The 25,026-nt window shown below is 35.8% G+C and overlaps 1 protein-coding gene across 1 annotated transcript in view; it reads right to left on the reverse strand.

Moving 5' to 3' along the window:
• Nucleotides 1–25,026, reverse strand: part of LOC115233395 — a 48,181-nt gene that overhangs the window by 10,886 nt on the left and 12,269 nt on the right. Inside the window, exons 9-10 of the mRNA XM_029803782.1 lie at nucleotides 24,633–24,820; nucleotides 24,121–24,405 (exon numbers count right to left, since the gene is read on the reverse strand). Coding sequence (XP_029659642.1) covers nucleotides 24,121–24,405; nucleotides 24,633–24,820 — 473 coding nt within the window. The remainder of the gene's footprint in view (nucleotides 1–24,120; nucleotides 24,406–24,632; nucleotides 24,821–25,026) is intronic.

A 25,026-nucleotide genomic window follows, 5' to 3' on the forward strand; every position in this document is an offset into this window, starting at 1 on the left:
CTTAAGAAGAATAAGTATATATATATATATATATATATATATCAATTATAATGATTAACAATAAGAACATAATATGAGGTAAAGAAAGAAAAAGATTTATAATCTATTAAAGTTAATTTTCCTTTCAAATTCAACATTTTCTTTTCATGAATAAATTAGAGTTTTAATATTTAACATCGTGAACGTTTCTTTTTAACCCGACCTCCTTCCTGTCGCACGAAATCGCACGAGGTCCCGTCCCGGGTAATAAGGATTCAGTTCCTTTACCAGAAAAGGGACCGCCGAGCGAACGGCCCTTTTGATAGAGTAAGAGCGACCCTTAAGGTCGTTGACCGAATCTGGAGCCCTGGTCTGTTCACTCGACTCTAGGACACGCATCGTCTAGCGTGTGTCTAAGAGAAAACTAGGTTACGCCCTCCAGCTGACTTTCCTTTCATTCGAGTATGGACGTAACATTTTCATATATGTTTTTTTCCATGCTATTTCATATTTAATCGTATTTTTTCAGACACGGTAAACCTCGTTGTATACCACGTATTTTGGTACGCAGATTTGCTTTGACGCGCACTGCGTATAAATACTTGGATATTGGAATCAGCGTTGAATCACAGCGTGGAATCACATCTTACGTAGAATTACATCTTGGCGATAAATGAGGCAATCAAATCGTATTACCTATTGGAACATGGGAATCGCTAATGCTGAAACGAGCGGACGTTGAACGACTTGTACAAACGCCTAATCATACACCAATATGGATTAACGATTTAACAATTGAGATTGTTAAAATACACGATGCGAGTGTTGTAAAACTTACGTTACGCGATTCTTGCTTGTACATGAAACCATCAACTATATTTTTTTTGTTTGAACTCGAATACTGTGTTAATCACGAATATTTGAAGCTGTGTGAGAATTTAGAAGCCGTAAATGAGAGTTTCGATCGATTTGTCGTTAATTTGCAAGGTAATATGTTTAGTGCCGAGAGAGATAATGCTGTTCAAATCTTGCGCAATGTTTTTGATAAAACGTCTATCATAGATTGCGAACTATTAGCGTATGCTGTGGATGAACTTTTGTCTGAAACCTTGAGACAAGGTGATGTATTTTAACATAAATAAATGTGTTAAAATGAAAAAGAAAAAAAATGTTTATTTCTTTCGCTTCTCTTCCTCGCATATAAGATAGATATGTAAGCGATGGAAAAATTAAAGGAGTCGACTGGGATTTGCAAAAATCCCACCGTATATTAAATCCGACCGCACGTGCAATCTTGCGAGACGCTAATTGTTTATAATATAATATAAATATAATATAAATATAAATATAATATAAATTCGAGCTTTCGGACATCGGCACATTCCCCGCATAGTTTCCCCTCGCCCCGCATACCTCTCGCAAGACCTGCGTTAGAACCGACCCTGCTATACTACTACATTTTCCGGCGGACCTTCGCACACGTGATTCTGAGATGGATAGCAAAGGTCTTATTTTTCTATGATTTTAATCGATGTTGCTGCGATTGTTTTTATTAGATATTTCGTAAGGTGTTTTAATCGTTTCTTAGCGGTTTCATTATTCTTTCACTGAAAAATTTTATTGTATGAGACATCTACTGTTTTTTATTTACCTAGAGAAGATCGGCGTAGTTCTTTTGTGTTTCTCGCGGTTACTCATGGATATATTTACTGATAATTGATGAAATGTTGAAAGAAATGTTGTGTAGTGCAAGACGTTCTATTTACCGAAAGATTTATTTTATTGCCAATCGACGATCCTTTAATTTGTTATATCTTCTAAACCAATGCCGTCCCCTACTTATATTTCTTGCGAGGAATTATTCAGAAGAACCTCCCCTATAACATATATAAATGGCGATAAAATTGGAAGTATGTCACCTTTTATGCAGTTTTACCAAAAATGACATTTATACTGTTTGAAAATTTAAATAAATAAATCCGGATTATAAAAAGAATAAAAGTATCACAAAATAATATGGTTTTTAACGTCTTCGTAAAAGAAAATAGTTGTAATTAATATTTTTCCTAATTTAAGACAAAAACTTTTGATCGTGAATACTCTCTGAAATTAACTACAAGAAACAAAAAGAATCGAATAGTTTGCAGAAAGAGGGAGAGAGAGAGAGGGGGAGGGGGAAGGAGGGGGGGAGAGAGAGAGAGAGAGAGAGAGAGAGATATTAATATAAGTGACAATTTTTGTTTCGTTGGCAATGTTTTTTCCTTGTCAAATTTGTCAATAAGTGCTACAATACGCGATTTTCCATAAGAATAAATACTAACTTTAAACTTAAATAATTTCTAAACCCTTAAGAGAATTGTTTTCAGATTTTGCACAGATATTCAGAAGAAATAGTAGAACAATCTATACGAAATTTTCATGCTTTTGTCCATGTTTTGACATATAACACATACATCCTTAAATATTCCAATAAATAATAATATCGAAAAAAAAAACAAGTCGACCTTGCTAAGGCGAGATTACCGTAATGCGAGTAATCTCATCGTCGATCGGTAGTATTATGGCGAAAAGCGATCAGATGTGGCTGCTCGTTGAATTATTAACCTCACTACTTCCCGATCGCCTATTACTCACGCTATCAAACTTATCTCTCATTAGCCACACCACAGCGTGGCTCTTGTACGATAAACTGGCCAATCAGAGGAACAGATCGTGCGGGTATCTTTCGCGAGGATGGTATCGATTTAAAAGTCAATACACCATCTCCTCGTATCGTATCGACACACAGTCGTCGTTCATTTCATCGGTGAATTGGCCGTTTTCCTGTTAACGGACATGAGAAAGCGATAGCTCTTGTTGGACACGTGCAATAAATCGGATACCTCGTATCGATTTATAATTGATCGTTGATTTGCTGACAGTGGGAAGCTTCTATCCCGGCGTGGCCACATACAATTCATGTGGTGATGCTTCGTTCTATTTTATACTATTCTCGGAATTCTTCAAGTCATCTCAAAATATTTTTTCTTAATTTGCACATTTAATTGTAAAATAATTATTGCGTTAAATTCATTAAATTTTTAACATATATCTCTTCTCTTTGCAAACAAGTGTGTTGGGTAAGATTTCACTTCACGATTCAAAGACTCTATCACGCGATTACGATCGTTCAATTCTACGGTGCATATAAACAAATCTGCTGGAACATAAGATCGGCTTTATACAGGTGTCAAGTCGGTAATCGGCATGCGAAGGAGACTATCGGGCTAAGCGTAGGTAGGCAGATAGGTAGGTAAATCGATACTCTCCCGCGCGGCCAGGTAGATACTATTTTATTCGGATAATCTCCAGCTGGTAGAAACCGCCGTCGGTGGTTTAAATCGTTCTACGCGATTATAAATGCGACGTGGCGCGGCTTAAAGGCGCGTAACCGAGTACGCGATGCAGTTACATACTTCGCGAAATACGCGGCGGGGATTTCACTTCGTCGATTCGCTACTTTACGCCCGTCTTCTCTCGCTGTCGGAGTCGAGACAGGAAAAAGAGGTTTTCGTATTTATTTATTGCACGCTTGCGATATTTGCTCGGCTAGCTGCACAGTCCCGCTTGGGGCGTGGAATATAAATTCTCGATTGATTTACTCCGTTTGCGAAAAAGCCTATGTATAATATTTACGATCTGGCATATAATAAAACTGCGGGAGTAATGTTGAAAATATGCGCATACATTTTTAGTCACGATTACACCGATATATTCAACAAAAATAATTAAAATTTAATATAGGAATTATACAGAGTATCCCGAAATTAAATGTTAAAACTGAGCGTGTGGAAAATCGATAAACTAAGAAAAAAGTCCTTTAGAGTTTTGCTTGTTTTTGTCTCGTTTTGAAAAAAAATCACAAACAGAGAAACGAATTTTTTTCCAAAAAACTTAAAATAACACTAAAATTATTAGGTTGATCGAAAAGTGTCATGAGATAAAAGTTGTAATTAAGAAAATGGAATTAAGAAAAGAGAGTGGATTAAAATCCTCCTGCAGTAAAATTAGAGGAGTTTATTAAAATTAGAGGATTATAAATAAATACGCGACAACATGAGATTATTGTGTGTATCTTGTTTACTTAAATATTTATTACTTAAATAAGTAATAATTAAATGAAAAAATAAAAGCTTTTTTTGTTTCAGTTTACTTATTTATTTACACTTATTTATTCATGTTATCACTTCCTTAATGACAGAAGGAATGTAAACATAAACTAAAATAAACAGGATACAATAATCTCGCGTTGTTACATATTTATTTACAATTCTCTAATTTTATTTCAAGATAATTTTAATTCACTCCCTTTTTTTAATCCAATGCTCTACAACTTTTATTTCTTATGGTTTTTTATGATAAACCTAATAATTTTATTGTTATTTATATTTTTTGATGAAAATTTGTTTGTTTCTTCTTCTGCGATTTTTTTTTTTTCAAAATAAAGCAAAAACGAGTAAATTTCTAAAGGACTTTTTTTTTAATTTATCGATCCTCCACACGCTCCCAAAATTTTGACATTTAATTTCGGAACATCCTGTATATTTATTTATATATCTATCACGCATACTGGCTTTGTAATTAATAACGATTTAAATATCAGTATTGTCAATAGGACAATTTTGAAACATCAGTCTTTCTACGTGTTAAAAAACATTATTAATCATAATCTATATTCATTAAAAACACTCTATATTCTACCTCAAATATATATAAATAAAGGAAATATTATTCTCAACGTTTCGCAATTACTTAATACAATTACCTTTATTATTAAGAAGCACGAAATTAAATTTGAATCTTTTCCAAATCATTAAATGTATACATTTCTAATAGAAAAACAATTAAAACCGGACTATTAAGTCTCCCGGCCATCGCATGGAAATTAATCCGATGCATGGAAATTGATTGCCTCTACAAGTTCGCGACACACGCCGAGGACCTCCCGCGGTCGTCGATGCACGACTCAGGGCGCGACGTGCGATCGCGTTCGCTCGACCTCACGAATTATTTCCCGGGGGATGATTTATCCCCGAGGAAGAGGCTATTTTAATTACACGCGTCGGCCGAGTAATTGCGATATTAGAGCGAGTTACACAGGCGACAGAGGCAGCTAAGAAATTGCACGCGATGGTGGTCCAATGCGCGTTTCGCGGTGACACATGTTTCGCGAGTCGTCCACTGCGAGCTATAATCTACCCATAATTTAATTCGGTGAGCCGGAGAACGCGATATAATGAACCTGTTAAGTTTCCGTTAAGGAATAAACTGATTGAAAAATCTCCAACGTTCAACGAGATTAAAATAGAAGATTATTATTAGCAAAATAAAAAAGAGATATTTCTCATAATTTCAACAATTTAATTATTTAGAGAGAGAGAGAGAGAGAGAGAGAGAGAAGGAGAGAGAGAAGGAGAGAGAGAAGAGGGAGGGAGGGAGGGGAGGGGGGAGAGAGAGAGAGAGTACAGGTCGACGAATATATCGTAAAGTACGTATTTTCCGATTTCACATTATGCAAATGATTTAGGGTCGCTTGTAAGGAATTGAACATGTGTGCAGAAACTTGCCCGCGAGCAACAACGTAAATGGGAATACGACTAATGTAAGAGTAAATAGATATATTACACTGTTATCAGTATAATCTTCGTATGCAACGGAATACACTTTGCGTAATTTTACGCCGTTAAGCTATATTTAAATTACGTATAGGAAAGTAAGTCTTCTCTCTCATAAGTTCGAGAGTTTCATAATTTGTTTAATATTATATAAAAATGTACCGTAATAATTATGCGACTATTTTTGTATAATTACTAAATAATATGCCATTGAGTGTGCGCCTTTATGCTCAATAATAGCAGTTTAATCGCAAAAGCGAAGATGTGGTTGAAAAGGGTTGAACTCGATTGAACTCGCACGTATATAGATGCGTGTACGCACGCCTGCACGCACGTACGCACGGGTGGCAAGCCATCGGGACGATCCTGGGCAGATAACACGCTAATGGAGTTTTAATCCGCGGGTAAGTAATTGCTAATGGAGCGACGGGGTAGGGCGGCGTTTTCATAGAGGGACAAATTATGTCGGAGATGCATCGTCGACCCCGCAACGATATCTTCCGATAGAAAAGCGTCCGTCCTTGAACGTTCCTATGTAATTGAGAGGCTAATGATGCACGAGAGGATCTCAAGATTTTATCGTGATTTCTCTCTCGAGAAAAATAATTATACAATTTTCTAAAATTTCGTTATTTGTAGAATATAAATAAGATTTTAAGAGAAAGTATAATTATATATTATATTATTTTTTATGATATTTTTAAGAATTGTTTTTATTATAATTTTTCATTCTACAATTGATATTCAAAAGAGAATAGAGATTAAAAAACCGAGATTTTTTAAAAATGAGGTAAGAAATTAAGCAAAAAACTATTTTTTTAAAAGATAGTGCCAGTTTTCTTCAAACAAAAGATGATATAGGGATTAAATTAATTTTGTTTACTGGTTCAGTAATCAATTTCAATGGATGTAGCTGAGCTGATTCCTACTTCGCATTTGTTTAATCAGTTGAGTTCGAATATTTTAAAACAGGTTAATTTTGATTTTTATACTTCAATGGTATTTTGTAATGTTCTGTATTTTTGAAGTTTCATAAAAGTTAGAAGAAAACTCTCTCAAACATAGATGAACTGTTGTTAGTTTGTGGATCAGAAGTGAGAATAATACAGGACATGGAATCTGATATTTCATTTTAGTAAATTTGATGCTCATTTTTCAAAACCATGCATCAAAGGTTAATAAATAAGCATCAAAATTAGATTTTTGTTATAAATTTTTAAAAATGGACATTCTGAGTAATTAATGGAGTAAAAAATCCATTTTTGGGGGAAGTAGTGTTAATAGGCGGGTTCTAAGCCAGGACCTCTGAGGGGAGGTGAGGGACGGGGGGGTCCCTCGCGGGCGAGGGGGCATGACGTCACGCAGGCGGAGGGGGATTTTGGTGGCGCGGGGGAATGACGTCACGCGGGCGGGGGAGCTTATCGCGGGAGCATAAACAGCGCGGTGTATTACAAAGGGCGGGTGCCGATGTCCGGCCGCTCGAATTTATAAACATTATAAACAAATATCGTCTCGCACTATTGCACGTGCGGCATTATTGAATTTCGTAGAAAGATGATAAGGCTAGCGCCGATGTCCGGCTGCTATAATTTATTATAAACGCTATGACAGTATACGGTAACAATATATGTAACACTTAAATAAAAAAAAAATCTCATCGCAAACGAGATCTTTTAGATTTAAAAAATAAGTTTAACGGATGTCAAAAGTGCATAACGAAAAATTTTGGTCGCGTGAAGAAAAAGTCAAGTGCTTTTCCCTCGCCCGTGCTCTCCGACACACTTGAACGCGCCAGTTATAAACATTGCCGCAGCAGATCTGGATTTTTCCGATGCGACAGGATAGTATCGTACGAGTTTCCGACGCTCGGGACCCCCCCCGTCCCTCACCTCCCCTCAGAGGACCTGGCTTAGAACCCGCCTATTAACACTACTGGGGGAGTAGAAAACAATCTTTTACCGAGTTTTTTACTCAAAATTTTTGTTTTTTTACTACCTTTTCAATCTCTAAAAGAGAAATTTGACATGTTTTTCATTTTCGCGATTCCTTACGTGCGGCAATAAAATCAATCTAGCCAGAGGAAAAAGGGAAGGGGAAATAAATCAACAAACCGCGAAAGTCGGAGATGAACGAGCGAGGGAGTTAATTATCGCATTTCTTCGTGATTTATTTTCATCCCGCATCGGGATACGAAATTGATTATATTCCGTAGCTCGTCGAGATATCTCAACCACTCCCCCCCGAGGTCTCGAAGGGTTAACTGCAGGATGTACGACGCATGCGGCGTTTTAAAAGTACACCTGCGAGATGCATCTCGGAATGCTCTGTAATAACATTACGTTTATTTGATCGCATTAAGTCTCACAGTTCTGTATAATATCTCGAAGGATTAAAGATGTGTTTTAAAATTGTTTAAGAAAAACTGTCATACTTATACTCTCAGAATATCATTAAAACATTAATTTCTTTTCGAAGATATCATACATATAATTATTAAATATAATATCTCGCGATTCTAATTTCATTATTTTTATTTTATTCCTATATATTTAGGCTCTCGCGTAAATAATTAAATTATTATCAAAATTTATGTACTAATATTTTAATTATACATATTCAAATGTAGATTTAAACCGAGAAAAAATAAACATATATAATTTGCATGATTATGAAACGATATACATTTTTGAAAGGATGAATGATGGAACGAGCTTGTTCGGTAAACGGTCCACTTATCGCGATGCACAAACAAAATCACGTAGTAAAAGCAGTGTGTTTGCGGATGTCGAGAAACGACATAGCGTTCCACGACGAAGGCTTCAATTGAAGTTTCACGGATGAAAAGCACCGGTTGCCCGGCTCGCGCGGATAGAACCCTAGACGAGGGACTGGAGAGTATACGTTGTCCCGATCGAGATAGAAGAGATATATGGAGTTGTGCCGAGCAAAGCTCTCTCGTGATCTTAGCCCTTGGCGCAATCGCAATTGCCCGGCTATCGTCGAGTGCAATCGAGACCGGTATCCTCGATTCGCGCACTCTTCCTCGCAATACATTTTCTTCCTTGCCCTTCTCGAAATTCGAAATTCTCGAAAGAACGATAAATTTTTCTCGCCGATGAAACAGTTGCGAAATTTGACACTAACTGACTTATCAATTAATGAATTGACGATATTTATAATTGCGGACAAGCATCACGAATGATTATTTCTGTACAGTTTAAAAAATTACTCGTTTTAAAAAGAGTAGTGCTTGAAAATAATCTCGTTATTTATCATAGTACAAAAAAAAATTATTATTTCAATTTCTAGATTCGCTAAATATTATAGTAAGAAACTGTTAAAAAATATCGAGTTGAACATATAGTAACGAAATTATTTAAAATATTCCAAGAGTGATAAAATTCTGATTATAATTTTACGTTAAAAACATAAGAAATGTTTAAAGACACAAGTTTAAATTATAATGTAAATAATTAATTGTAAGTATAATAATTGATTATTCAATATTCAACCTTTTTTAATTGCTCGTTATTAGTCGTAATATTAATTAAGAGACCGCCCGCCGACCTCGCGGACAAAAATTCGTGCAGAGATTTCCTGCTTTTGATATTTCATCGGCAACGCGAACGGACGTTCCGGCGGAAGCCTCGAAGGTTTCATGAATGAAATCTCGAGATCGTCCGATGTAAAGCGATACACTAACGTTACCGACCAGACCCAAGTTCTTTACCAGGAATCCTGAACATGTTGCAGCCAGGTGTCGAGACACTGCTCCTCTAACGGGTGTATAAAATACACATTGAACCCGTTCATCGTCGATCATCGTTCTTTCACGTTATTAGAATAATAGAGTGTTTATTCAAAACTTGTAAAAAAATTCTCTAAGAATTTCTTGATTTTTCAGATAATTTGTTCAAAATTCCAGGTAAAAGTAGAACATTTTTAGATGGAACTTTTTAAAATAAGTTTGTTTTTATATGCGTTTTCTAATGCTTTTCACTCATACAAAGAAAAAATAAACCACTTAAATTATTAATATTGAATTAAAAAATGAACTGGATGACTTTTGTAAGATAAACATTTTTCACTTGCATAATATTTTCATTTTCTATCATTAATTGTAAGAATTACAATAAAAAATGTGTACTCAGTATTGTGTATTTAGTATTTTTTGCTATGAACAATGAACATATAATCAAAGAGAGGAAGATATATATTTATAATATATTTGAAACATATAATTCACAATCATTCGCCAATCAGATTGCCGATGCTTGCAATATAAGAATAAAATGATCAAAGAGAGAATTTTTGAAAAAATTATCTCAGTTCGAATAAAATTCCACAAAAATTCCCTGATTTTTCAAGGTAAATCCCTGAGAATTCCAGATTTTCTAAGTTTTTCCAGGGAATCAGACCCTTGCGGAAGCATCGTGTTGTTGGATAATTCAATGCTCTGCTTGCATTTTCATGCTCTTCTAATATGCGTAATATGCGTGTTTCAGTTGTTATCGTTGTTTAATTATTGTAATCTTAATAATCATAAATTCAATAATTACTTTATAATATATTGTGTACATAACATGTGCGTTTTTTCCAAAAGAAATTTTGTTAAATTATAGTACGAAGAAATATGTTCCTATTTGTGAATTATATTCAGAATATTTATCAATATTTTTTAAATTCTTTTCGATAATTTTTGTCCCTTATTTATCATTATTACGAATAGCACCATGAATGTAACAATATTCGCACTGTTTTGCGCGAGACGAAGAAATTCCGTGCTCTAAATGGCCGATCGTCTCGCTAATTAGACGCACTTTGATTCAGCGATACGGCCAATGCTCACTTTACCCCATGATAATTAAAATCGACGAGAGGCATACAGGAAAAGCAAACGATCACCCGTTAGAAAAGCGGCCCACGCGCTCCTGAACGAGACGTGCAGACTCGTTGTACGGTCAGGTGGGTATATAAGGAGGTAAGGACCAATCGCGCGCGCGAGGGAGAAAGAGACGGAATAAGGAGCTGAAGAGGAAAAAGAAGAAGAGACAGAAGCCAGGCCGCCAGGAGTATCTGATGGGCCGATTGCATCATTAGCGAGCGTACGTGCTCGCTAGCGAACCCGCCGGGGAGAAAAGCTAGCTGGCAACCCGATCGGCTGAGCACCAATTAAATCTGATAGCGACGGCTTTTCGACATTCGACGGAAATGATGTAGAACTTCGATTCCGTGGGAGGAATCGGCGGAGAAATGAGACCAAGGATCCGCAGGGTGTCCAAGACTGCGTGCCTCGATAATGAGCCACGTGGGCGGATACGCTCGTCGATAGGCAATAGTTGACGGTTCCCGTAACGCGAATATATATTTATGCTGAGAACAATAAAGATTAGTTCTGCTAATCTCGTCTTTTCTCCCTCCGCTTACTTCTCCAAACGAGTGCTCAGGTGAATNATGGAGGGGGGGGGGAGAGAAAGAAATAATATGATTTCGTTGGAAAATTATCTCGCTATCGAAAATCCACTGCGCCCGCAATGGGCATCATGGGACGGCATTCCGCGGTTTCGTCGAGTTCTTGCGAGAAAGGAAACTGCGAGGAAGAAGAAGAAGAAGAAGAAGAAGAAGAAGAGAGGAGTCTGTAAGAGGAACGTGAAAAGAGCCCGCGAAATGTTTCAGTTCATGTGACACGGTGGCAAGCCTCCGTACGTTACGGAGCCGTATCAGGTCTACGGATCGGCCGCACTTCGTACATATCCGAAGCGGCGATTTAAAAAGGAAACGATGTTTTATCGCGCTGCATGATCGATAAGACATTATTCCGGAACAGAGGCCGCGCGAGTCTGCTCTTCACGCTCTTTGGCCGCGTAAGAAATTGAGTTCGACAAGATATTAAGCGTCACTCATACTGAATAGTCCAGTTATCATGAAGTAGTCCGAGTACATATGTGTCGCGTACGACTTAATAACGTCTCTATATGTTATATCGCGATGGCGCCTGATAAACGATGCGTTGCATCAAGTGGGTTTAAAAGACGGAGTTTCAATCACTTCGCTTAGTTCATGATCGAGATATCGTTCAGTTAATACGAAGGACTCAAGTGATTTTAATTCAGCATTATCCATGATTAAAAATCGAATAACAGGATATCTAAACCTTGTAAAAAAATTTCCTGATTTTTCAGTTAATTTGTTCAAAATTAGAGAATTTTTAATTGAAATTTTTTCAAATCAGTTCTTTTTGTGTGCGTTCTCTAATACTTTTCACTCATACAAAGGAAAAATAAACTACTTAAATTTTTAATATTAAATTTAAAGATGTACTAAAAAGAATTAAATGACTTTTGTAAGATAAGTGTTTTTCATTTGCATAATATTTTCATTTTCTATCATTAATTGTAAGAATTACAATAAAAAATGTGTACTCAGTATTGTGTATTCATGACAATGAACATATAATCAAAGAGAGGAAGATATATATTTATAATATATTTGAAATATATAATTCACATAATTATTGGTTAATCAAATGTTGATGCTAATGCTGATGCTTGCAATATAAGAACAAAATGATCAAAGAGAGAATTTTTGAAAAAATTTCCTGGTTTCAAATAAAATTCCATGAGAATTCCCTGATTTTTCAAGATAAAAACGAAATCCCTAAGAATTCCAAGTTTTCTTGGTTTTTCCAGGGAGTAAACACCCTAGATAAGCAAGAAAGCCAGTTTTTAATAACGCTCTAAAAATATTTTGACGCATCTTTGATTTATCAAATTTACCGAAAAATCGATCATTAAGATCAAACGTATCAATAAAATACAAAGCTGTGGAATGCGTTATAAATTGTGATTTGCGCTTTCGCGCAACATCGCGGAATTCAATGTTCGTAAAACTTCAATCGTCGAATAGCGCTCGAATTTATGAGCTCGCAAAATAAAATATAAATTTTTGCAGTACGTGGCACGAGATGATTTTTCAAGGTAAAAACGAAATCCCTGAGAATTCCAGGTTTTCTAGTTTTTTCCAGGAAGAGTAGACACCCTGCATATATTTAAATCGTAATAATTCAAAATATTGCATAGATTTTAGATTGTAAAGAACAGTGTAAATTTCCATATTATAATTATCAAGCATTAGAAGCATATCAAGTTTAATCAATCAAATTCCAACAAGTTATCAAGAGAATAAGACAAAAATAGAAATGGTAGGGATAAAAATTGCAAAATTTTAGAATCGGATGTCGTCGAAAAATTTGAGCACCCGATAATCTTTGATTTTTTTTTACGATTGCGGGGGCGTGAATGCGTGAATGCATCGCAAGTTATCGTTGTATTACGCCCGTTGGCTTCCGTCGACCGATCATTATTCACGCCTAATGCGTGTACATTATCTGGCCGGCGTATGCGTGTTACATCGCCATTGTTGCGCATTGTGAGCAGGTGGAGGCGCAGTCATTAAGAATTCCAAGTTTTCTTGGTTTTTCCAGGGAGTAAACACCATAGATAAGCAAGAAAGCCAGTTTTTAATAACGCTCTAAAAATATTTTGACGCATCTTTGATTTATCAAATTTACCGAAAAATCGATCATTAAGATCAAACGTATCAATAAAATACAAAGCTGTGGAATGCGTTATAAATTGTGATTTGCGCTTTCGCGCAACATCGCGGAATTCAATGTTCGTAAAACTTCAATCGTCGAATAGCGCTCGAATTTATGAGCTCGCAAAATAAAATATAAATTTTTGCAGTACGTGGCACGAGATCGTTCAAATGGAGATAAGCTTTGTCTCTTATCGACTTCGGATCATGTCTGTCTCGAATCGACACACTGCTCAATCGCTCGATGGTTTCTTAAGTCCCGGATCTTTGTCAAGTTAAAGAGGAATTTCTATTCGCCAAATAAATTCTAAAAGTAGTAATAGTGTGCGGATTCTAACTCATGAGCTCCGAGGGGGAGGGGGAAGGGGGTCTCGCAGTCCCGGCTGCTATAATTTATAAATAATATAAACAAAATAGAACCATCGTGGTGTCCTCTTCATTTTTTTTTTCTAGGAAGAGCCGTTTATCGGGGATCGCATTCGGGAGATGAATGAGATGAATACTTTATTTAAAATACTCTTTTCTAACGAGCCCTCGATTCCTCAAGTTCGCTCCGAGTTCGACTGTAAAATCACGCTCTTTACTTTCCAGCGTTATATTCGCGCGAACGCGCATCTACATCTGCTTATGCAGATTCGCGGCCACGATATCGCGTACACGTGGGCGGACTTGCGAGTCTCTCGTCCTGGGAGATCGACTTGTCCGGACGGAAACTCGAGAACCGCGAGCGACGTATGCATACGCCGAGGATCGCTTCTGGCAGTTGAGGAACAATGCCAAATTAGAGCCCTCAAAAAACACGGCAAAGTAATTATCATCGCTCGCCGCGATGGTCGCCAACGGTTTGTGCGCAACTAGAGGAGGAAACTGCGAATGTCGTGATGCCTCGAACGATGGAATCTAAAAAATCTCCGCCACTCGCGATTTCGCGTTAAATAAAACGCAAAGATGTTTAAAAAATATGAATAAATTATCATAGCAAAATATTTAATAAAAGAGATATTCAATTTCTATAAAATAAAAACAATTTATTAATATTTATGTAAATTATGTCCAATATTAAATTTTTCATTGACAAGCTATATTCGAATCTTATTTTATATTACATAATTTTTATTCTGTTGTATACATGAATATATTTTTAATAAAATCATGTAATATATTTTAAATAATATTTTATAATTTATTAATAAATTTTTAATAAACCACGGCTAAAATATTGCACATGATCTTAAACGGATATCAAAATCAAGATTATTGGGGTTGGCTCTTAATCACAATATATTTATCCAAAAAATTGTATATCATTTTATTGTATTATTTTTTATTAATGTGATAATTTTGAGTATTTTATAATTATTATAGATTTTTTTTCTATTATTATTATAACAGAAATAAAATGTATTTATTATAAATTTTGAATTGTTATAAACATATATAAAAATGCATCATTTCTTAGTCAAGAAACGTGAAGAATTAATTGGAACAATATATGCTGATATATCTTTTATATTGTATATTAAATAACAAATATGTAAATATCTGTATGTATGTGTGTTTGTGTGTATGTGATAATAATAATATCACTTTCAATCAAGAAGGGAATTATATTTGAAAGATTGATCAGCTAGGAAAATAACGTCCGTTTCAACAACGTCTCTTTCTCCTAAACTTCCTTCAAACGAATGATCGTGAGATAAAATATTGGCGACCTAAAAAGAAAATTGACAATAGCGGGACTAGCGCGATTCATCTATGCGAAGCGTAGATTGTGCGTGCTAAACTTGTTCTCCGTTTATAAAAATGCAGATGCCCCCGAGGTAATAGCGCTTTGTGAAAACGGTCGTCTGCGATATCTCATAGCTGCGTACACATTGCGTGAATACGCGCCGCCGTTTCCCGATGCGATCTGCGTATAGCCTCGGTGCGAGGCCAAGACCGACGTCGATCCCACTCATTCACACGAATACTAATGCGTGCGCTAAAAAACATTTCTCCTCCGCAGTTACGTGCCTTACAATATTACGCCGCGTTACGCCGTCGTAATATTCGCGCGAGACGCATTGTGTACTTATCGTTACGACCTTAAACGGGCAAACCGTTCTACGTGAAACGCGAGACTACATACACGGCACTGAAGTTTCGCGATTTACCTTTGGGTTTCTACAAAAATAAAGAGCTCGCGCAAAAAAAATTTATAATAAGTTGAATAAATTTAAAAAATAATTAAAAGCACATATCAGGGTGTCTATCCAAAGCTTATAAAAAAATTTCTTGAGAATTCCCTGATTTTTCTGTAATTTGTTCAAAATTCTAGGTAAAGTTAGAGAATTTTTAGATAGAACTTTTTAAAATAAGTTTTTTTATGTGCGTTTTTTTAAATGCTTTTTACATATACAAAGGAAAGATAAACCACTTAAATTTTTAATATTAAATTTAAAAATGTGCTGAAAAGAACTAAGTGACTTTTGTAAGATAAACATTTTTCATTTGCATAATATTTTCATTTTTTATCATTAATTGTAAGAATTACAATAACAAATGTGTACTCAATATTGTGTATTAAGTATTTTTTGCTATGACAATGAACATATAATCAAAAAGAAAAATATATATTTATAATATGTTTGAAACATATAATTCTCAATCATTGGCCAATCAGATTGTCGATGCTTGCAATATAAGAACAAAATGATCAATAGAGTATTTTTGAAAAAATTTCCCGAGTTTAAATAAAATTCCATGAGAATTCCCTAATTTTTCAAGGTAAAAACAAAATCCCTGAGAATTCCAGGTTTTCTAGTTTTTTCCAGGAAGAGTAGACACCCTGCATATATTTAAATCGTAATAATTCAAAATATTGCATAGATTTTAGATTGTAAAGAACAGTGTAAATTTCCATATTATAATTATCAAGCATTAGGAGCATATCAAGTTTAATCAATCAAATTCCAACAAGTTATCAAGAGAATAAGACAAAAATAGAAATGGTAGGGATAAAAATTGCAAAATTTTAGAATCGGATGTCGTCGAAAAATTTGAGCACCCGATAATCTTTGATTTTTTTTTACGATTGCGGGGGCGTGAATGCGTGAATGCATCGCAAGTTATCGTTGTATTACGCCCGTTGACTTCCGTCGACCGATCATTATTCACGCCTAATGCGTGTACATTATCTGGCCGGCGTATGCGTGTTACATCGCCATTGTTGCGCATTGTGAGCAGGTGGAGGCGCAGTCATTGAGAGTCTCTCTCTCTCTCTCTCTCTCTCTCTCTCTCTCTTGCGAGAGGAACCGCCGGTAGCGAGGGGCACTTTAACGCTTTACGAGGCGAAGCCTTCGATAATGACTGAAACGCACGGATCCTATTGTCGAACGCGTGCGCAACAATGAACGAGAAAAACGTCCGTATATTATTGCGAACAACCGGATGTTCTGCGGTGCGCAGAGCGTAAAACTTTCTCAAAATGATCCATAACTCGTCGAGTAACGAAGGGATGATCGCCGGGAGAGCGCGCGTTGTTACGTTTTATCGTTATCAATTATCTACACGGCGTTAGATAAATTCGCATCATTTATGAGAAACTCACGAATATTCGCGGCGAGATTATAACAATACGTTTCTCTACTTTTTGAAGTAAAATCGAAAAAATTTGAAAAAAAAGATGCTGAAGTATATTTTCGCACATCTTGAAGACTAAGATAAAGTATCACGCGCGTTGAAAAGCGCGTTTGTTAAGCGATCTCGAGCTTCCAACGCAAACGATGACTCGTCCGAACGGTATCCTCGATCTTTCCTTTTTACCGATCTCCTCGTTTGCTCAAATAAAGACGGGAACTCGTTTTGGCATGTGTCCCGATTAAGATTGTGCCGCTAATTTCGTCCCGGCCGCATCAGCAGCCTGCGTGGCAGCGGCTATTTTAGTACGTCCGGATAATGTACGGTAAGACTCTATTTATTTGAACTTCGTGTGTTACAATGCTTCCGAAGCAAGGTCTATCGATGCAAAATAAACTTTGGGTGAAGTTATAATCTCTAGTCTCTCCCTATCAGCCCGATATTTTTTTTTTAAGATCCATACATTTTTCATATTCGAAAATTCCCTCGATCCCTAATTATTATTTTAGTATTATATGAATCCTTTATATCCTTCATTCTACGAACCTCCGATTAGATTAACCTTTCAGATTCATCGTTCCTTGCTTACACAGCGCTTTGTGCCCGAAACCACAGAATTTTCTCCATTCGAATCTATAATTATATAGATTTGCGGTCCCATATATCTATAATTTCACAGACTCGTCCGTTTCATAGAATCCCGCAGATTTCCAATTCTAAACATCGATAGTATACGTATAAGATATGACTTTAAAGATTCGCAGCTGCGTATATTTTTTATTAAAAAATTTTACGATAAACAATTTTTCTTCCGTAATCGCGGCGCTTATCCATACAAATTCTTTCCAGTTTATAAACAGTGTTATCTTCTGGCGCTTATCCCGATAAGAGCGAGATTTCACTGCATCACGAGATACGACCGAGCGGATTCCGATGAGAGGCACGCATGTTAGTAGCCGCAATTCCGGTCTTCGGCGACGGAAAATATGGCCTTATTAAGGTACTCCATCGTAGAATATCGCGCGCCGCGCTTTAAGCATGTCGACTATGTTAATTATGCCGCTTAAGTTAGGATAAGGCTGCCTTCCGATCGAACGGATTCGCTAAGGAAAAGCACGCAAGGATATTCTCTTTCTCTACCGGTTGCTTAATTTACTTAAGTACACCGCTTAATATTCGCATTCAGTTCTGCCGCGGAACGGCAGAATGTTGCGTTGAGTTTGATTGCGTAAGCTGTATTAATGTACATTGATGACTGGGAGTTACTAACAAGCTAGCGATCCGAAAAGATCTTCAGCGAATCGCATATATTGCGATATTCGAAGAATCGAAAATCTAGAAACGCGCTTGTATAAAGATGGAATTAACCGTCAAGGTGATGGCTTAATTTCTTTTATGTGTTGTGTGCAAAACTTTCTCAAAATATTTTACATTTGCGATAATTTATAAGCTTAAATTTTACACCCAATTATTTTTTAGCTTCGAATATCTTTACGAAAATATTTTTTATTTGATAATACAAATTAATATCAATTAAATTTATCTAACTTTATTATAAAAAAATTCTAAAATTTCGTGATTCCAAATTTAAAGAATTTTTAAATTAGTGATGTGTAAACAATTTAATTTATCTTAAAAATATAATATATATAAACTGTGTGTTGTTAATAATTATTAACACTGATCGACAAAATAAGAACTTCTTTTTTTGCCTTAAATTCTACCAAGTCATTTCTGGTAGATTTTTTAGCGCTGATTACGAATCTGGCTGTAAAATGACGTATCACATCAAGTTTTTGAGAAAATCTCAGTCAAAGTTGCTAAAATAGGCGTTTTTGATACTTTGGCGTGAGTTATATCTTCCAATGAGGTTTTCCTGAAAAAAAGTGGTTGAAACATAAGAAACATCTATGCAGTGTCTCCCAGTCATACGTCTCCGATTGTCCGTTACTAAAATATTTTAAAATCATTCTAATTATGAAAGTCGGTATGTATTTGCCTGATCACTCATCATGAATTACGTGTTAAAATTTCAAAATTAAAAATGGAGGATCCAAAATGGCGGATCAAATTTTTGAAAAATTATTCAAATCATGATGTAGATTTTTATGGTCGCTATCAGTTAAGAACAAAATTAGAGTAGTTTTTTGTTACTTTTGTTACTAAAAAAAGATTTAGTAACGGACAATTGAAGACGTATGACTGGTAAACATTGCAATAGATATTTCTTATGTTTCGACCACTTTTTTTCAGGAAAATCTTTCCGGTGTTGAACAGTGTAATTATTAATAGTTATTAATAATTATTTGTATAAATTATTAATAGCAATGTACATCTCTTTCTGGTTTCTCTCAATTTTCTAAGCGTCTAAAATCGCAGATAGATTCTTCGACATTACCGTAATTAATTCCGGGTCGCTGCTAGTTCACATCCACCCGCTTCTATCGCTCAACAATACAATTGAGATGATTTTGCAAGTATCGCAAAATCGTATAGATATTACTTGGGGAACCTTTGACGCACAAACGACGCCAGTACGATTTAAAATTTACAATTCTCGATCGCGGCCCGCCTACGTTATTCACGCATGAGCAGTCCCTTTCGCATAACTAAGGATAAGAGACCAAACAAAAAAATTGCAGCAGTGGAAGATATATTTAGCTTGCAGAACAAGATTCCGAGGTTATTAACAGCGAGTTCCGATTGGTAACTATAATTAATATCGTTACAAATCGGAAAAGGGAGTGTACGCGCGCTCTATGCAACGTAACAATATTTAATTAAAGCAACTAGATTTGTAAAACAATGATTGGAGATTAATGTTCACTTGTGCGAGCTGTCATCCCGTCATTAGCATTCAATGCGACGCATATCTCGTACCTCGCAGTCTCTCGCTCTCTGACAACTCGCGTCGATTTGCATATTTCTAAACTTTCGCCAGTCAATCATGAACGAGCATCCGCGACATGACTTTTACGGTCCATTATCGATAGTCCCGCGCATATCGAATTAATTTCCCGAAGAAAAACGCACTTCGGTCTCCGTTTACCTCGCAATATCTCGATATCGAAATCGCGAATACGTAATGCTGTCTCTCGTCGTTAATATTATTCACTGAGATGTGTACGATGCAATTTTCTTCGATGCAAATGTCTCGGAGACGATTTGCGATTTATAAAAAATGAAGAAACACAGAACAAAGTTGAAGAATTGATATGTCATTAATAACATTGTTCAACACCAAATTTGCCTTAAGTTCTATCAAGTCATTTCTGGTAGATTGTTTAGCGCTGATTACAAATCTGGCCGTAAAAATGGCGTATCACGTCAAGTTTTTGAGAAAACCTCAGTCAAAGTTGCTAAGCGTTTTTGATACTTTTGCGTGAGTTATATCTTTCGATGGAGACGTGCTCCAGAAAGCAGCGATAGCTCAAAATGAAGCTTAAGACTTATATTTTATGATAAAAATGCCAGAAGTACCAGGCAGAAAAGGTTCTCCTGAAAAAAAGTGATTGAAACATAAGAAACATCATTTATCGCAGTGTCCTCCAGTCATATGTTTCCAATTGTCCGTTACTAAAATACTAGTGTCAAAAACTACTCTAATTTTGTTCTTCAAGTGATAGCGACCATAAAAACCTTACATATACCCACTTCCATGATTTGAATGATTTTTTAAAAATTTGATCCGCCATTTTGGATCCTCCATTTTGAATTTTGAAATTTCAACACGTGATGAGTGATGAGTGACTAGACGAACGTATACATATCGACTTTCAAGATTAAAATGATTCCTTTTTTAATTTTCTTTTTTAAATTTTTTAATAACTCACGCAAAAGTATCAAAAATGCTTATTTTAGCAACTTTGACTGAGGTTTTCTCAAAAACTTGACACGATACGCCATTTTTACGGCCAGATTCATAATCAGCGCTAAAAAATCTACCCGAATTGACTTCATAGAATTGAAGGCAAAAAAAAATGGTCTTCTTTTCGACCAGTGTAATCAGTAATAATTTATTATAAATAATTGTATTACTAAGATACACGGGAAAACTTCGTGCTTTTAAGATAAATTATTTCTCAAAAGGCGATGAAATATAAATAAAACTTTCTTCAATTCAAATTAAATTTTTTTGTGTTTTATTTATAAAAGACACGCATGATTGAACTCGTGTATAAGTGCGGCATGCGCGCTCGAAATGGCTGTGTTTCCGCGATTGATAGTAATAATCTGATTGATGTATCAACCGTCGTTTACGCCGCCAGTCCACGTTAAACGAAGCGTATCGCTCGCGGACGAGAGAAAGAAGTAGGTGGCATCCCACCGCAGGAAGTTAATTAACATCACGGACAGCACCGTCGAGTCTCGGGATGAAGAAACGAGCTAGATCTAAATAAACCAGAAACTCACGTGAACGGCGCGTCATATCTCTCGCAAAGTATCTACCTGCACTTATCTGAAGGTACTTATGACGTATGCTTAAACGAATGTTCATTGCCTACAAATAGTCGATTTTTCAATCAATCCTCATTACTGACGAAATTCATCATCCCTCCCCGCGTCTTTTCAAAAAGAGAAAATAACATTCGACTCTTCTAATATTACTTGCTTCACATGAATAATCCCACGCGCAAAATTGAGAATGTAACCAAAACAAAATCAGAATTTATTTAAATATATTAATGTGTACTGGCTTTATATATAAATTTACTTTAAATTATATTCTAATGTGTTAAGATATTTAAATATATTCTAAAAATGTGTAAGAATATTTAAATATACTAAAATATATGTAAGATTTTTTTTTGCTTACATATGGAAAGACATATGTAAATAAATAACAATGATTCTAATTGTGTCGAATATGCTGTATAATTTTCGCGTCTATCAAGCAATTAGAAAATTAAAAAAAATAATAATCGCGAAGGAATCACAAGACGTGGACTTGTACTTTTAGCACTTTAAGCAGAGACGATATCACGTTCCATTGAGATTGCAGGATTCTTCTACTGTAACGGACGACCGTACATTATGTGAGCGATAGGAACCTTGGTTATCAGCGCGGTGACGAGAGAGAAGAAAGAGAAAGACAACGCGCGCTGAATGATTACGATTTATGGGATTGTTCGTGGTAGCCTTGTGGCAATCTGGCGGTTGTCCGATCTCTCGAGTATTCTCGCGGAATTTGTCGACCGGATCCGGTAAAGGTGCCGCCACAACGAGGCGTATCCGAATTTTACGCGCGGCCTCTTACAAGATCGTTCGTCTCGCTTGTCAGGGATGTTAAATTCTAATGTCTGTCGTATCAAGTGTAAATGTCTTTATAACGTTTTAATGCGACCGGACTATTACGCCACGACACGCTTGAGTTATCCCGCGCGGTGTACTTTGCTTTTGGTGCTTCTCGCATCGTCTCTCTGTCTGTTGATTCTAATTTACACGGTAGCGTCGAGCTTTTTACCTCGTCTCTTTGCGGCTGGCACGAAGTTGAAGTTTCTGACGTTTCATTTAATCGTTTCCATTCATCTACGCCGCGCGTACTCGATTTGAACGTTGATCGAAATCGTTTGTGTAGTTTCGCTCAAGTCGTATGTTCAAAATAAATTTATGGAAAGAATCGACATTGTAACATCGATTATTAAGAGTTTATATATCACTTTTTCAGATAAAAATATAAATAAAACTTATATATGCGATATAAATAAATATATTTAAAAAAACGATAAACCACTCCAAATTTTTTCCAAAATTTAAATTTTTCTTCAAAACCTTAATTCTTAATTTGTTTCGAGATAGTTATACAGGGTGTCTATCCAAAACTTCTAAAAAAATTCCCTGAGAATTCCATGATTTTTCAGGTAATTTGTTCAAAATTCCAGGTAAAATTATAAAATTTTTAGATGAAGTTTTTCAAAATAAATTTTTTTTGTGTGCGTTTTCTAATGCTTTTCTTATACAAAGAAAAATAAACCGCTTAAATTTTAAATATTAAATTTAAAAATGTACTGAAAAGAACTGAATGACTTTTGTAAAATAAGCATTTTTCATTTCCATAATATTTTCATTTTCTATCATTAATTGTAAGAATTACAATAAAAAATGTGTACTCAATATTGTGCACTCAGTATTTTTTGTTATGACAATGAGCATAATCAAAGAAAAAGATATATATTTATAATATATTTAAAATATATAATTCATAATCATTGGCTAATTAGATTGCCGATGCTTGCAATATAAGAATAAAAAAGAAAATTTTTTAAAAAAATTTCCTGAGTTCAAATAAATTTCTATGAGAATTCCCTGATTTTTCAATGGTAAAAAACGAAATCCCTGAAAATTCCTGGTTTTCTAGGTTTTTCTAGGGAGTAGACACCTTGTTATAAGATGAAGAAGGCGAGGATCGATACAACTTTTGACGATCCAAATAACTCGCGTTCGTAAATATAAGCGTAAATTAAAATTAAACGGATTACGCGATCGGTATAAAGAATATTTCAGCTCTTTAAATCTCAAGCAACATTCTGAAATCATGACTGCTGTCAGAACGGGTAAGTACAGCGAGCCTAGAGTATGGCCGGGATAAATATCTCGGGTTTTGCTTAGAATAAGATGAAGGGCCGCGCATTACTCTTCATGTTCGCGTCTCGGCTAAATGCAGGCATGCACAGGGCTGCCTTCGTTCTGGCACATACTAGGGCCCTTTTCTTTGTGGGACCATCAATATCGCAATCAATAAGTTTAGACCCGTACGCGTATAACGCATATATACGTAGCGTAAGTTTTTCGATTCTCACCGTCATTTTAAATCATTTATGAAAAATCGATTATATCACACAATTATAATTCTTTCACAATCCATTACCATAATTGTAAGAAAGTATAATTAAATCTTCGTTTATTTTAAGCGCATTTTCTTAAATTTATTTTATGAGACAAAAGAAAGTGGGATTATTTAATTTATGCACAGTTCATACTGTGATTTTGTGCTAAATACAGCCCTGAGAACGAGGTACTTCGTAACTAACGAAAAACTTTGCAGCTATCAAAACTAGCGAGCGCATAAGCCGCGTAACGATGCAATTTTCTCTTGAAAGTAATTAGACTTGTTAATGATCGTTATACGCTGCTTGGCTTGTCGGCCATTATTTATCGAAAAATATGCGGAAGATTACTGGTTCTCTCATTAAGCTTTCGCGTGATTTTTTTAGATTTATTTTAATAGAAGTCTGAATGAAACGAATAGAAAGCATGCAATGGCGGCACTTACCTTTGCAGCCGTTCGCCGATAGGTCGTAGTGGTCCACGTCGCAGCGATCGCACCGGAAGCCGACGACGCCAGGCGCACACCTGCATACGCCGCTTACGGAATCGCAGAGTCCGTCGCTCGTGGCACCCACGTCGCAGTCGCATTCCCGGCAACCTGCAGTCACGTTCCCGTAGCCTTCGATGCAGGAGGAACAGTCACGACCGGTGAACAAAAGCCGGCAGGGACACTGACCGGTCGTCTGCTCGCATTGGACCAAATTGCTACCGAAGGGGGAGCAGTTGCATGCTAAAGGACAAACAAAATTATACGTTTATAATATGTTTCATTAGCATATTTTAGTCAGTACATCAATTTGTTTTGTAATTTGGCAAATATCTAACCGTCATTTTCAGCAGAGTTTATAAGAAACCCTTGATTATGTATAAATTTTCATAAAAGATTTTATACACTGTAACATTTAATTGCATTGCATTGCTGCAAGATATAAAAGATGTAAAACTGTTTATGCTCACGCATGCAATTCTGATCCAAAGGATTCCCGAAATGCGCCTCCTTGCATCTGTCACATTTCCAGCCTTCGGTATTGCCGCGGCACTCTAAGCAACGACCCGTTTCCTGATCGCAGGCACCACCCTTGCAAGGACACCGCTGGCAGATACCACCGGGCGTCATAGGATTGCCATAGAATCCTACATCACAACTTTTAACCAAGATCGAAATTAAAGCTTTTCGATAATAGCATTTTAATCATAAATTTATTATACGTTATTTCGAAAAAAAGATCGAATAATTATTATAGTCGTTATAAAAAAAATACAATACAATAAGATACTTTTTTTATGTTACGTAAAGTATATAGTACTTTTACATACATTTTTTCATGTAATATAAGTTTTAACACATCAT

This window comes from Formica exsecta, unplaced genomic scaffold (genome assembly GCF_003651465.1).
Source record: "Formica exsecta isolate Colony F162 unplaced genomic scaffold, ASM365146v1 scaffold174, whole genome shotgun sequence".
Taxonomy (NCBI): Eukaryota; Metazoa; Arthropoda; class Insecta; order Hymenoptera; family Formicidae; genus Formica; species Formica exsecta.